This window comes from Saccopteryx leptura, chromosome 1, assembly GCF_036850995.1.
Source record: "Saccopteryx leptura isolate mSacLep1 chromosome 1, mSacLep1_pri_phased_curated, whole genome shotgun sequence".
Taxonomy (NCBI): domain Eukaryota; kingdom Metazoa; phylum Chordata; class Mammalia; order Chiroptera; family Emballonuridae; genus Saccopteryx; species Saccopteryx leptura.
In genome coordinates, this window is record NC_089503.1 from 78,932,716 (window position 1) to 78,948,830 (window position 16,115).

The following is a 16,115-nucleotide window of genomic DNA, read 5'->3' on the forward strand; positions in this document are numbered from 1 at the left end:
AATGTGTTCAGGGGCCACTGTCACTGAGTGTCCTGAGGATGTGAGCGGGGGAAATGGCATTTAGCTGGTACACAAGAAAAGAGCCACATCACTCGAATGGAAGGGCCTTTCCAGCCCTTCCAGGAGTTCAAATGTACAGAAAATATGCAACACTTACGAGGAACAATTTTTTTCAGTGATGGTTGATTTTCTTCTCTAGAGTACGGACTGCACTAACAGGGAGCATTCAAGGTACACAACTATTAACAAACTGGAGTATGAAAATGAAAGGCTCCGGAATGACCTCGCAAAACTTCATGCCAGTGGACAGTCAGCGTGGGCCAACCACAATGCCTATGAAGACGCGGGACGCTATGCCTATCACGGCCAAATAAAAGTGGGAAAAAATGAAGATAGGTATGCTGACTTCGTTATATAAAGATAGAAATGTATAAACATTTTATTGAAATTTATTTTTAAACAATTCAAATTATAACTTTACACATATTCTCTTCAGTTTAAATTTTACAGTGGTAATACAGCAGTGTAGGAACATTGTTTTATATGAAATTAGACGTTGTCAATAGCTTTCCAAGCATAACAGTGAAATGGGTAGAATGTTACAGTAAATTTTAATCACTTCAGAGCATTCTTATTCGCTATGTGGTATACAAAATATACAAATATATATATTTTACTTTTATGTCATAGGAACAGAAAACCTAGATTTTAATATTACATATATTGTTCAAACAAAATAGAAAATATAGGAATTTTATGCTCACTTCTGACTTAACTTCAATACACTTTATATTGACACCAACAATAGCAATAAACCACTGGTTATCCATCGGGGAAATAATCAATGGGTTGTCAGAGACCTTCTCGGAGTGAAGAGAAGTACATGGAAAATCATTATCTGCTGGCCACACAATCCCCATGCTCTTTAAAATGTCTTAGTTCAAAATTTAAGTAAACATGTATCAACCACAAAATTAGACTAATTTATTCAACTTCAATAAAATATTTATGGAGTCAAACTGTCTCTGGAGGTTTTTCACTGTTTTTCTAAACTTGGAAAATGCTCAGTAAACCAAACAAGATCCTTTTCTATGGGATCTCTGAGTTATTAATATGCTTCGGCTGGTCCGAAGGTAGTGAGTTATCTCAACTGATTGTTCATAATATGTTAATGTCTCTGTGAGTGTCCAAGAAGGGGGTTGGTATGTAACATTTCCCAAACGTATTTGGTATCAGATTAATTAGCATTCCATGGTGCTGAGCAATGGTGAAATAACAAATGGTTCAGGCCCAACTTCAACACAGTCTTTGCTCAGAAGCTTAGCATACTTAGCACGAAAGCCTTACATACCACTTTTATATAAAATAATGTTTATAATCTTGGGAAATTTACCTAACCTTTATAAGCCTCAGTTTCCCAATTGACAAATACAAATAATAAGCTATTTTTGTGAGAATTATAAGGAGAAAACACAGTTTCTTGTGAAACAAATATAGTAGTTCCTAAATGTTAGCCATTACTATTGGTATTATTACTAATAAAATTGTTAGTGTTTGTAATATTAATATTTCTCCCACACTTCAGCCCTGTAGGTATTAGGATATATCCTAATCTGATGCAAGAAACAGAAACTACTCAAAAATGCTAAATTAATACCCTCTCTTCAAATGCTTAAAGAAGGAAATGAGGGAAGATGAGTTATTACCCCAAAAAGCTCTAGTGGTGGGGTGCTCTGGAAGAGGGTGGGGAGAGCAGTATGGGAGGGTGGAAGAGGTCACTGAGATGGTCATGGGGCCAGTTCTCTGATGAATGCGCCCATGTTAACTGGCCACTATAACTGAAAATCTGTCTAAAAGGGGTCTAAACTTGATTTGGGTGGAAGAATATATTTTACAATATAGAATAAACCCTTCACAAAAGGCTTCCCTACTCTGTGGATTCATTTTTCCATGGGTCAAATCATGACCCCATGTCTACAGTTTTCTCATTGTAAGAGAAAAGCAGGCCCCTAACAATATTATAAAGAATCTACCCAGATATGTTAGTCACTGGTCTATATAGAGCACCCATTAATGTGCAGAACACTGTTTCCTAGTCTTGCTTGATGGAATAACTTTGAAAGACTTAAGTGAGGGTACCAGGTTTTGTTGGTTAAACAAAAGACAGGTTTTCTGCCGTTTATTACTTTTTAAAAGTATTTTATTGTTTGGATTGCCCCTTTTTTCTCTTTGTTAAGCAGTACAGAATGTGTTAAAAGTGCCCAACGAAAACAAGGCAGTAGGGGACACAAAAGCAGCACACGAGGAAAAATGCTCAGCAGGAGATGATCTTAATAAGCAGTGTGGACTAGTATTCTGGCTGCAGAGCCTGTGTCCTCCCAGTCTCGTTTGTTGAAAGTTTCATTAAATTTGTTTTAATGCTTTGTCTGATTTCAGTGTTCTCCAGTGACCTGGTTTTTTAAAAGAAACAGCATTTCAAATGTTCTGAATAAATTATTACCATATAAAAGCCACTATGCGGAAAGAGTTGTTCAGATGCGAGGACACTGTGAACTCACCAGTGGAAACTAGAAAGCACATATCCATTAAATTTAGCAAGTAGAAAATGAAATATTCTTTCTTTTCCTCACAGCACAGCTCAGTGAAGTCAAATAGTAAAAGCTATATATAGCTATATTTTTAGACATAAAAAATTGAAAAATACATGTTATATTTATGCATCAATGGCTGATGCAAAAAGGTCTTATTAAATTATTTGAGAAAGGAAAAAACTTTTAGGTAAAAATATAGGAAGATAATGTTCCACAGAATTTTAAAGCCTATAGTTTAACTTTTAGCCACTTCTTGCTTTTAACTAAAAAAGATTTGTATAATACCTTGTTAAAATAATATTTGGTCTACTCAGAAGCAACTCAATTTTTGTTGTTTGTTTTTCACTCCTGTTAGAAGTGATAAGTTTTTCCTGCTCATCCACTTAAAATGTGAAACATTTTAGGATATTACAAAGTATTTGCTTTCTAATAAGACAGTAATTTGGAAGTTTTTAAAGGAATTATGCCCTGGTTGATTGGCTCAGTGGATAGAGCATTGGCCCAGCATATAGATATCCCAGGGTCAGTTCCCCATCAGGGCACACAGGAAAAGCAACCATCTGCTTCACTCTCCCTCCCTCTCCCCCTTCTCTCTCTCTTACCCTCCTGCAGCCAGTGGTTTGATTGGTTTGAGTGTCAGCCTCAGCACTGAGGATAGCTCAGGTGGTCCAACCTGTCAGTCTCAGGCACTAAAAGTAGCTTGGTTGAGTTCAGCATCAGCCTCAGACCAGGGTCGCCAGGTGGATCCTGGTCAGGGTGCATGTGGGAGTCTGTCTCACTATCTCCCCTCCTCTCACTTAAAAAAATATATATGACTGAAATGTAATTGAATTGGATGAGGATGTACTGAAGATTTTTAAAGTATTTTAAGTTAGAGTTTTGAAGTTTAGAATAATTTACAAGCTAATTTGGAGTAGTGATATCTGGAGCTATTAATATATAACTATAATGACAACTCAATTTTGTAATAAATGGAGTTTTATCTCTACTTAAGATACATACTTAAAATGTGAATTTATGGTTTTAAAAGTTATATCATGAACTGGAAAATTTTTAACAATCATAAACATTAATCATTAAAATTGCTTCAAGTCTAGTTAATAAATTAAAAGTTTCTAATACTAAAAAACCACAAAGTCAGCAGGTTTGTCATAACCACTCTCACAGGATCCCTGGTCAAGGAACAGTCATCTAGAAGAGAGGTAAGTTGACAAAATTTTGTACCATGGTGTTACCCATAAGGAGCAGAACATAGCAGTCTGGACAATTCTAGGCCAGGAAATAAATGAGCAGTCCATAGACCAGGGAGCATTATGTGGAGTGTTAGGAGGTAAGGCTGGAAGCAGGTAAATTAGCATCGTTGTGAAGGGCTCCTTGTCCATGCTGAGGACAGTGTCCTGTAGCCTGGGGGAAATCAGTGAAGGGCCAGGAGTGGATGGACAGTCAGACTGCCCTGAGAACTGTGCCAGGAGTTGACTCAGGTCTCAAGTTGGTACAGTTCTCCCCAACAGCAATCAGATCCTCTCTCCTGGCAAAAGTAGGCAGAGGCCTTGGAATATTGCCTATAGAAAAGATAATTGAACAGACCAGCTTGTGAGAGGGTATTAAAAGCCTTCAGAAATAATTTTTAAGATAGTTTTTAAATTGATATACTTAGCATTCTATGCAGGGCAATTTTATGAAGTATTTGAAATGCTGTATTCTTGAAGAAGAATGTGTCAGACATAAAGATGATTTAAAGCAAAAGTACTTTACTTCATAATGTAGTCTTTCCTTTCAATCTCTACATTTTATTGATCTTACAATAAAAAGAATTTTTCTACATAAATTTTAGTAATTAACACCATAAAACTGTATCTCTACATCCAATAGAAAATGGATAATTGAGACAATTATTTAGATAATTTAGGACAAATAATACTTTTCTCAAAATCTCTGTATAATAGAGGTTACAACGAGATGCCTATTTCTTGAATCACTTCCATCATTATCTTCCTTTTCTCACCGTGCTTTGACGTGTAGATGGGAGCCTCACTCAGAAGGTCCAGCTGAAGGTCCTATGCAGATGTACAATGCAATTGTTATCATTCTGTTTGATTGTGGGATGTTTCATCTGATTGTGCACGTCATAAACTGTGTTATTTCAGTTTAATTTGTTGTTTTGTTTCCATAGTAATTGTAGTTTGAGAGAAAAAATTTTAAAAAGATAAGTAAAAATGGAACACATGTTGTATTTGTTTTTATGGACTAATTTACAGATGCCTCATTTAACTTTTATTTGTATGCATAGCTTTGAAAATGTTCGCATAATAAGAGGCAAGTCTATATGGATAGTCTTTGGATAAGAACAGAAAAAATTAATGTAAATTCTTTTGAATTGTGTGAAATTAAAATATGAAGCCTTTGAAAATGATTGATCAATACCTATGGAGAATTGAATTAATAGTAAAAATAAAAAAATTTAAATTGAAGGGGTTTTATGTTTTCAGGGTCTTTGGTGATTTTTATTAAATTTAAACCCTGTTTTTATAAATTAATGCTCAGAAAGACATTTATTTAGTCCCAAACAGCCAATACTATCAGGACATTTTGGGTACAATTTTAGGGTAAATTGATTTGTTTCTCTGTTTTATTATTCATTTGTTTTGTCAGCAAACCAAAATTTAAAATATCACTGGTATTTTTTTCAGTTGCATTTTCTACCTTACATTTTAGCACAAACAACAAATTCTGTACTGTGCCTTTCATCTGAATTGTGGGGTTCAGTTTTTATACAACCTTTTTAATCCATGAAAACATTAAAGTAACAGAAAGATCAAGTCACCTGTCCAAGATCAACAGTGTGGAGGAATTTAGGAGATGATGTAAATTGAAAACATGGTATAAATTATTAATTCCTATAGGAATGAGAATTATTATTTACAAAGACTTGTTCTAGAATTTTTAAAAGTATAATTCTGTTAAGAAAGCCAGTGAGGTTAAGTGAAATAAAAAATAGGAAACAAGTATCTATGCAGAACTGTCAAGAGCAGTATTGTTAGCTGTTTTGAGATTTTTCTCAAACTGGCTTCATGGTATTTAATTAAGTAACAAAGATACAAAAGTAAAACAGAGAGGGAAGAAATGTAGGCAGTAAGGATAGTAGGACATTACTATACTATATATTACTGTACAAAGTTTTCTGCTTCATTATTAATCATTCTAAGTCTTTTAAGTTGAGTAAAAATTATTCATCAGGAAAATTATTATTTTTTTTTAGGAAAATTATTTTTTAAGAAATGTCTTTTTAAAATATTTTTTATTGATTTATTTTGGAGAGACAGAAAGGGAGCGGGGATCAATTAATTGTTCCACTGATTCATTCATTCATTCATTGCTTCTTGTATGTGCTCTGACCTGGGATCAAACACTCAACCTTTTTTTGTTTGTTTGTTTGTTTCATTAATTTTAATTTATTTTGTAAACATAGATTCAAGTGTTCCACTGAATATAACACCCTCACCCCCCACCACTGTGTTCCTATTTAAATTTAAGCCCCTTTTATCTCCCTCCCCCTAACTTCTTCCCACCTTCCCTCTGGGATTTGCTGTCCTGTTATCTGTATCTCTGTGATATATATATATTATATATATATATATATATACACACACACATACACACACACATACACACACACACACATAATTTCACTAATCCCTTCACCTTCTCTGATCCCATCCCCCTCCTCCCCCTTCTCTCTGACAGCTGTCCTTCTGCTCCCCATGAGTCTGCCCTGCCTCTATTCCGTTCCTCAGTTCACCGTGTTCATTAGATTCCACATATAAGTGAGATCACATGATATTTGTCTTTCTCTGCCTGGCTTATTTCATTTAGCATAATAGTCTCCAGGTTCATTCATTGCCATTGCAAAAGGTAAGATTTCCTTCTTTTTCACAGCCATGTAGTATTACATTGTGTATAAGTACCACTGCTTTTTAATCCATTCGTCCACTGATGGACACTTGGGCTGTTTCCAGATCTTCGCTATTGTAAACAACGCTGCAATAAACATGGGGATGCATATCTTCTTTTGAATCAATGATTTGGTATTCTTAGGGTATATTCCTAATAGTGGGATAGCTGGGTCAAAAGGCAGGTCCATTTTTAATTTTTTGAGGAATCTCCATACTGTTTTCCACAGTGGCTGCACCAGTCTGCATTCCCACCAGCGGTGCAGGAGGGTTCCCTTTTCTCCACATCCTCGCCAGCATTTAAATTGTATTTTGTTTTGTTGATGAGCACCATTCTAATAGTTGTGAGGTGATATCTCATTGTGGTTTAAATTTGCATTTCTCTGATTATTAGGGTTGTTGAACATTTTCTCATCGGTCTATTGGCTATCTGTATGTCCTCTTTGGAGAAGTGTCTGTTTAGTTCTTTTGTCCAATTTTTAATTGGATTGTTACCATCCTGGTGTTGAGTTTTAGAAGTTCTTTATAAATTTTGGTTATTAACCCCTTATCAGACGTATTGGCGAATATGTTCTCCCATTCTGTAGTTTGTCTTTTTATTTTTTTTATGGTGTCTTTTGCTGTACAAAATCTTTTTAGGTTGATATAGTCCAATTTGTTTATTTTGTCCTTTATTTCACTTGCCCTTGGAGATATATTGGCAAAAATATTGCTACAAGAGATATCGGAGGGTTTACTGCCTATGTTTTCTTCCAAGATGTTTATGGCTTCATGACTTACATTTAAGTCTTTTATCCATTTTGAGTTGATTTTTGTGAATGGTGTAAGTTGGTGGTCTAGTTTCACTTTTTTTGCAGGTAACTTCCAATTTTCCCAACACCATTTATTTATTTATTTATTTATTTCCCTTTCTCCGAAGCTGGAAACGGGGAGGCAGTCAGACTGACTCCCGCATGCACCCGACCGGGATCCACCCGGCATGCCCACCAGGGGACAATGCTCTGCCCCTCTAGGGCATCGCTCTGTTGCATCCAGAGCCATTCTAGCACCTGAGGCAGAGGCCACAGAGCCATCCCCAGCGCCCGGGCCATCTTTGCTCCAATGGAGCCTCGCTGTGGGAGGGGAAGAGACAGACAGAAAGGAAGGAGAGGGGGAGGGGTGGAGAAGCAGATGGGCGCTTCTCCTGTGTGCCCTGGCTGGGAATCGAACCCAGGACTCCTATACGCCAGGCCGACGCTCTACCGCTGAGCCAACCAGCCAGGGCCCCCAACACCATTTATTAAAGAATCTGTCTTTACTTCATTGTGTGCTCTTACCTCCTTTGTCAAATATCAATTGTCCATAAAGGTGTGGGTTTATTTCTGGATTCTCTGTTCTGTTCCATTGATCTGTATGCCTGTTCTTATGCCAGTACCAGGCTGTTTTGAGTACAATGGCCTTGTAGTATAACTTGATATCAGGAGGTGTGACACCTCCCCCAAACACACAACCTTGGCACATCAGGATGATGCTCCAACCAGCTGAGCTATCCAGCCAGGCTTCTAAAGAAATATCTTTTTTATTTTTTTTTACTGTTTTATTGCTCTTGTTTGTTTGTTGTACTGAACCATCATCTCAGCAGCCCCTTCACTTCCATCTGCTGTTGCTTACGTGTCTTCCCCTGTCCATTTCCTTGTTTTGGGCCCCTTCCTCCAGTTTCACACCTATTCCATAGCATTTTATCTTTCCCTTTGCCCCTGTCAGCTCCAGGTTGGGAATTTTTATTGAATTTATTGGGGTGACATTGGTTAACAAAATTATATAAAGTTCATATGTACAATTCTATATTATATCATCTGTATATTGCACTGTGTGTTCACCACCCAAGTCAAGTCTCCCTCCATCACCATTTATTCCCCCTGTGCCCTCTTCTACCTCCTCCACCCTCTTCCCCTCTGGTAATCACCATATTGTTGTCTGGGTCTATGAGGGATTTTTGTTTGTTTGTTTTTACTTAATCCCTTCACCGGTGTTTTCCCCCAGTTAGACATCAGAGAAGTTAAAATCCATAGCTATATAAGCAAATAGGTGTCCTTGGTAGCAGTAGTGACAACCATTCCTTGTTTTTTAGACGTAGCCAAGACAGTGAGCCAAACAGAAGTGCAACATCTTCATTGGCACCTTTGCCAGTTCAAATGAAAGAAATGACAAGCCCTTTGGTTAGTGACGAAGAAGTATTCCCACTGGTAAGTTGCTGGTTGCGGATTTTTTTTTCCTTTAATGGTGATTACTCTTACAGTGATACCAATACACTGATGTGTACATAGTTATTTAAAAAAACACGGTGCTGCTTGAGTCATTTGGCCATGCCTATCTACAGAAGGAAAGACATCCATAACGCTTCATGAAGTATTTCAAGCAATAGTTATTCAGCGCTAATGCAGGTCAGAATTACATGACATTTTTAAAAATGCAAGTTCTTGGGACACTTCCCTGGACATTCCATGAGCCGTCAAGGATCTCTCAGTTTTAAAGAGCTAAAAGTGATCTTTGGTGCCTGTTTAGAAAATCTTTTCTATTGCTCTGACATGCACAGAGAAACATGCACAAATCAGAACTAGAGCCTGACCAGGTGGTGGTGCAGTGGATAGAGCGTCGGACTGGGATGCGGAAGGACCCAGGTTCGAGACTCCGAGGTTGCCAGCTTGAGCGCGGGCTCATCTGTCTTGAGCAAAGAGCTCACCAGCTTAGACCCAAGGTCGCTGGCTCTAGCAGGGGGTTACTCGGTCTGCTGAAGGCCCGCGGTCAAGGCACATTGTGAGAAAGCAATCAATGAACAACTAAGAAGTCGCAATGCGCAACGAGAAACTGATGATTGATGCTTCTCATGTTTCTCTCCGTTCCTGTCTGTCTATCTCTGCCTCTGTAAAAAAAAAAAAAAAAAAAAAAAAGAACTAGACAGCTTGGTGAATTATCGCGAAGGAAACACATCAATGTACCTACCACCTAGATAATAAATAGGACAGTTGTAGCCCTCCAGGAACTCCTCTCATGTCCCCCTCCAATCACTCCTTCAACCCGCTCCCAAGATAACCACTGTCCTGCCTTTTAGCATCACAGCTTAGTTGTGGCCATTTGGAAATTTAATATAAATGGTATCATACTATATGTGTTCTTTTGTTTCAGGCTTCTTTTGCTTAATACTGTTTATGAGATTGATCATCCATGTTGTGTTACATGGCTATAGTTTATCCATTTTTGTTTCTCTATAGTATTCTTTTCTTTATAAATACTATGTGCAGTAATACTACAATTGAACCATTCTACTGTTGACGGACATTTATATCCTGATTGAGGTTATTACCAATAATGCTGCTAAAATCACTGTATGTGTCTTTTGGTGCACGTGTATAATTTCCATTGAGTAGATACCTAAGCAGAATTGCTAGGTTACAGGATATGCATAAGGTCAGCATCAGGAGATATTGCCAAGCTGCTTTCCTAATTATCTGAGCCAGTTAACTCCTCAACGGGAAATGTGTGAGACTTTTCTTTATTCTATATTTTTTCCAACACTTGGTAGTGCTTGACCTTTTTTTTTTTTTAAGAGAGAGGAGGGGAGATAGACAGACTCTCACATGTGCCCCAACTGTCATCCACCTGGCAACTCCCATCTAGAGCTGATGCATGAGTACCAAGCTATTTTTAGCACCTGAGGCTGACACTCAGACCAACGAGCTATCCTCAGTGCCCAGGGCCATGCTCAAACCAATTGAGGCACTGGCTGCAGGAGGAAAAGAGGGAAAGAAGGGGGAGAGGGAGGGGAAGAGAAGCAGATGATCACCTTTCATATGTGCCCTGACTGGGGATTAAACCCAGGACTTCTGCATGCTGGGCCAATGCTCTATACACTGAGCCGTCCAGCCAGGTGGTAGTGATTGATCTTTTTAAATTTAGCTTTTATGGCCAGTGACTAGTAATATCTTATTGTAATTTTAATTCTTCTCTGGTGACTAATGAGGTTGAGCACATTTTCATATATTTTACCATTTTGATATCCTCCACTGTAAAGTGTCTGTTCAATCTTTTGCCTAAGTTTCTATTGGCTTAACTTTATTCTTATTAATTTTAATTTATATAAGTTCTTTATATATTCTGGGTATAAGCCCTCTACTGAGATATGTGTTGCAGACACTCTCCCATTCTTACTTGCTCTTCACTTAATGTTATCTTTTGATGACCACAGTTTTTAATTTTAATACATTTAAACTTATGAATCTTTTTCTTTATAGTTAATATTAAAAGTATTAATACCTAAAGGTATCCTATTTAAAACTTTTGCCTGTCCCAAAGTTATTAAAATATTATCCTATGTTTTCTTCTGGAAGCTTTGTCTCTTTACCTTTCGTATTTAGATCTACATCTGGAATTCATTTTTGTATAAGGTACAAGGTAGGACTCTCAGTCCTTTTCCCCAGGGAACTACACGCACTTGAACTTGCACGTGTATTCCAGTCCTGTAGATGCTTTTGAATTTTTTTGTGTTCGAAATCAAGAAAATGACAGTTTGTTTTCCTGCTTTCAAATCTTTATACCTTTATTTATTTATTGCCTATTACTGTTTTCCCTTCTCCATAAGTGACACTGATGTCACCTGGTCACTCAAGCCAGAATCTAGGTCCAGGGGTCCCCAAAATTTTTACACAGGGGGCCAGTTCAGTGTCCCTCAGACTATTGGAAGGCCACCACATACAGTGCTCCTCTCACTGACCACCAATGAAAGAGGTGCCCCTTCCGGAAGTGCGGCGGGGCCAGATAAATGGCCTCAGGGCTGCATGCGGCCTGTGGGCCATAGTTTGGGGATGCCTGATCTAGGAAGTCATCTGTCTGAGATCAGTCAGGTTCCCCAGATTCTGAGATAGAGACTCTTGTGAAAGTGATTCATTGAGAGTATTCTCAGCAGAAGAGTGGGCGAAGTAGACATGGAGAGGAAGGGAAGCTAAATAAGGATGAGGTCTTAGCTAGAGGTTAGCTTAGCTTGGTCTCACCAGGGGTTTGGAGCATGGATTGCACAACAGAGTTGGCTCCCCATGGTGGGGACAAGAAGTCTGGCATTGTATGCCCATGTCAATCAGTCTTGTCTCTGAGATGGAATGGACTGAAGCAGGTATTGCAACTTGGCAGATGAGGCAGGAGGCTCCAGTGCAGCTGAAGACAGGTCCCAGAGAAGTGGCCGTCTGTGAGCTAGCAGTCACCACCACAGTGCTGCAGGGTAGATGCACTGGCCCGGTGAAGAGGGTCTGAGTAGGGCACCACCAGCAGCCACTATAGTCCACTTTTCAAACTACTCAGATCTATGTTCTTTTCAGGTTGTTCAGATTCAGGCACAGCCTCTCCAAGACTCTAGCTGGTTGTAATTTCTGGGAATACTTATAAAAGGAGGGCTAGTGGGACACACTACATCCCTTGATGCTGTAACTGGTCTCAAGGACTAATACTCACCATCTCCTCACCCTTTCCAGATTCCCTTCCCCCTCAGCTGGCACCTCTGTTGGTCCAGGTGGCTCGCCTTGTGGGCTGAGCCCTTGATTTCCATGATTATCAGGATGTGTTTTGCCATTTACAGTTAAAAGTAGGCATGAGAGTACCAAAAAGCCTCCTCAGTGGATTACCTAAGTACCATACATATTTCTCTTCACCTCCATCATGTAGTAGAAGTCTTACTACCTCTTTGTGATGATAGGGGTTTGTTACCTTTGCCAGTAGAGAACCTCCTTCCTGTGCTTCTGGCCTGCCGGAGCCCCAAGTGTCTGGGTGCCAGCCAAAGCCTTATGTTCACTGAGATTCTTCTAGGCCTCTTGGTGGAGGTTCCCCCTCTGTAAACCAACAGAGCCCAAAAATACAGAGACAGAAGGCACAAATTCTCTGAGTTGGGCAACAGAAGTGATTGAGAGTAGAGCCATTTCTACCTCCTCCTTTTTGTTCTAGACCCATGTATTCTAACTGTTAGAAACACAGAAGCAGAAGCAGCTGGTTTAACGTCTCTACCAAGTCCAGAGAAGGCACCCCATCCTCACTGGATATCATTTCCAAGCTGATGCCTCAGCTGTGCCTTATGGAGGCCCATCGGGTACCATCCGCTGGATGGTGCTGTGTGTGGTAGGACCAGTGGGTACCATGGTCATGCCCCTGGTCTTCTGCTGTAAAGTAGGTTCCTTTAGGTCTCATGTCACTATATCAGTCACTTTGTGAGTGATAGTGGTGTTGGCCAAGACAGGAAAAACAAACCTGCAGAATACATGTCAGTTCTGGTAAGGATAAAACATTGCCCTTTCCAAGATGTAAGGGATCTGATGTGATCTAATTGCCACCAAGAGACAGGTTTGTCTCCTTGAGGGATGGTGGCATATCAAGAAGACAGCTTTAGTCTTTACTGCAAGTTGATCAGACATTCAATGACAACAGTAGCTAGATTAATTTTCCTGAAAGGGAGAATATACTATTGGGCCCATATATAATGTCCATTGGCATGGCCAAGGAAAGAGGCCAGATCAAGTCATCCTGTCCACTTCTGACATACTCTGTCCCAACTCAGGCTCACTAGCATGACAGGAACTTTTTTGTAAATAGTATACAGTTTTCCGCTGCAGATGGCATGGTCTCACTCCAGCATCTTAAGGGTCTGCAACAACTCTTCCTTATTGAAACTGGCTAGAGGCTCCACACGGCATCTTTCTCTGCCAGAGATTATTCTAGTAAGTCATTTGGCCCAAATAGCAGGCCTGTTGTACCCCTTTTCCAACCTACAGCAGAGCCCTTTCTTTCTCTGGGCCCTGCTGAAAACAAAGAAAAATAAAAACAGCCTCTGTGTCACCCAATAAATGAGTTGGACTATTCCACCTGAGTGGAATACACTACCTCCAAAACCTGAAGAGACCTATCAAGCTTTGTGCTTCTTTTGTAGTGATAAGAAATGAAAGGTACATTCATTTGTGCTTAAGAGGAGACATGTGGATGTGCTCCATATCACTGGATACCCGAAAATACTGTGTCAAGTCCCTGAATCGTTTGTGGGGTTTGTCTTTTACTCTGTGGAGCATGTGTCTTGCTAAGCCTTCTGTATGCTCACCACTTCTTGTTCATCAGGCCTTAGCATGATGTTAATGCTAATATATCATTGATCCCTTACTATCTGGAGTCCTTGGAATGTCCAGATGGTCCAGGCTCCTTCAGAATTATCGTGACAGTATCATTAACATAACACATAATGTTGGGGCAAAGTCATGGACGTGTGCTGTGGTCTAGCCCTTGTGAATGCTAACTGCTTCTGGCCCTCCTTACTGAGCACTAAAAAGAATGCCTGTGCCAGATCCACAGCAGCACCCCAGGCACCCAAAGCCCTGCTCTCGGGCTTTAGGCGAGATGCTGGGGTGCGTCTCCCGCACATTTGCTGTGCTCCACTACCAGCGCCACGGTCCACACACTTTGGCAGAGGACAGACTTGTGAACTAAACCTCCCTATACCAAAGTTCACCTGCATACAAACTGTTGACTTTTCAAGCCCTTTATAAAGTCCCATTGTTCCCAATAAAACAACAGTTGAAGAGGTGAGGTGTCTAGGGAACACGGAACTAGAAAAATTAAGTACAAATTTTCCTAACTTATTTTAAAATTATTTTGAGTAAGTGCTATAAAATTATCTAATATTACCCTTTATTCCTCAGACACAGGGTGTGTGTGTGTGTGTGTGTGTGTGTGTGTGTGTGTGTGTGTGTAAAGGTAAGCACTGACCAGGTCACAGACGATTAGATGAGCACTTCCTGATCACATAAAGGTGGGACTGGGCGCTCAGCACTGAGGTGCTCTCAGCTGCAATTGGACAAACAAGATCCCTCCCAGCTCATGGCCTGCCCCACTTAGAAGCCACTCTCCGCGCACCCCACCCCCACGGGGGGAGGGGGGGGAGTCATGCAGCCAGTCCTCCTCCTGTAACTCTGAGTAGCAATTAGCCTCCTTTTAAAGCCAGTTTTTAATTTTTTTCTATGTAAGATTTCTTTGCACCATACTACTACTACTGTACAATCTTTACTTCAGCTTTTAAGTTGCCTGTTTTCACATGTAAATCATTGGCTTTGCAAATTAGTGCAGTACGTTTTAAGTAAGTTTCATGGTAATTACGTTGTCTGCGCATTTGCAGTTGGACGCTCTAATATTCATTTCTAGAGCTTTGTAATGTAACAGAGCTGTGATGTTCAGGTTCCCTGAGGATTTCATTAGAGCCTGCATTGCCCTAGTAGAGGGATTCCAGCTTCAGGGGTAAGACTATATTTCATTAGGGGTTGCGGTGTTTGACACTATGTCAGGGAGAATGCCGGGAAGCAGGAGGAGTTAGAGGGCCTGCACATTCGTCACCTGACTTCTCTCTGCCCTTAGTCCCCCCCAGGGCTCTCCTTCCCAGCGTCCTTGGCTGCACAGCATTTCCTTCTGGAGGAAGAGAAGCGAGCGAAGGAACTTGAAAAACTTCTCAATGCCCACATCGATGAACTGCAAAGACACACAGAATTTACTCTTAATAAATACACCAAGCTGAAACAAAACAGACACATATGAGCTTTTAAACTTTTTTTGTTTGTTTCCCCCATCCCAAGAAAAAAGGCTCTGGCAAAATATTTACAGAGCTGATTAATGAAACTGAGAGTTTGTTGTATTTTCTTGAGTAAATTGTTCCTGTAAGGCAGCTAGAAAATAGTATTTTGTTCGATAAAGCCGTTTAAATTTCTGCATTAACATAAAAAATTGTTTGGCTATAGAGTTACTATAAAATAAGCATCACTATTCCAAAAAAACTGTTTTCCTAGTCTACACGTATTTTAGTATTAAATATGCAGTTATTTCCCACTTGAATCATGTATACTGAAACCCGTTTCCTCCGTAACGACACATGAGGGAAAAGGAAGCACTGTATTCCAGATGTAAATGAATCAAGTGCTGTGCAGGTGTACCAGTTGGAAAACTGAAGGATTTTTAAAACTGAAAAATATAAAATATTTTGAGCTATGTAAGCATCCTAAAACTTTTAGGCAAAAAAATAATAATAAGATCTAGCTTTACTATTTCTGCATTCATCTCTGTAATGTCTCTGTGTTTCAACACAATGGAATGAGCTATTTACACACTTAAAATGTATGTGCCAAATATTACTGCTTTCCTGTTAATACTAATTACTTCATGGACATGAATGAGATAAAGAAAATGTAAAGCATTGCTGTTGTTACATTCTCCTTTGTAATACCTCTGTTTTCAATAAAAGAATGCAAAAATCTATGGACTGATTGTAAACATTCCAAATCTCTATAGAACAGTAATAGTATGGTAGTGAACAATAAAATTCAAGTAACAAATATACACACATAGTGATCCACTATTCTTTAAAAATGATGTTTTATATAAAGATTGTGAAAAATCCCATGTACTCAAGGGAAGTCCTGTAGCTTTTATAGTTTCTTTTTCTCTAGAAAGAAATTAAACTTCAGTGCACTGAAAAGTGAGTCAAGATGTCTAGATAACAAGTGCCCTTTTTATGTGAAAAAATGAA

At 39.3% G+C, this 16,115-nt stretch overlaps 1 protein-coding gene across 3 annotated transcripts in view; it reads left to right on the plus strand.

Moving 5' to 3' along the window:
• DEUP1 (deuterosome assembly protein 1) overlaps positions 1 to 15,460 on the plus strand; it is a 99,973-nt gene extending 84,513 nt beyond the window's left edge. For all 3 annotated transcript variants that reach the window (XM_066360723.1, XM_066360721.1, XM_066360722.1), the window contains 3 exons: positions 200 to 396; positions 8,652 to 8,766; positions 14,954 to 15,460. In XM_066360723.1, coding sequence (XP_066216820.1) covers positions 200 to 396; positions 8,652 to 8,766; positions 14,954 to 15,130 — 489 coding nt within the window. In that variant the 3' untranslated portion in view covers positions 15,131 to 15,460. The remainder of the gene's footprint in view (positions 1 to 199; positions 397 to 8,651; positions 8,767 to 14,953) is intronic.
• The last annotated feature ends 655 nt before the right edge of the window (positions 15,461 to 16,115 follow it).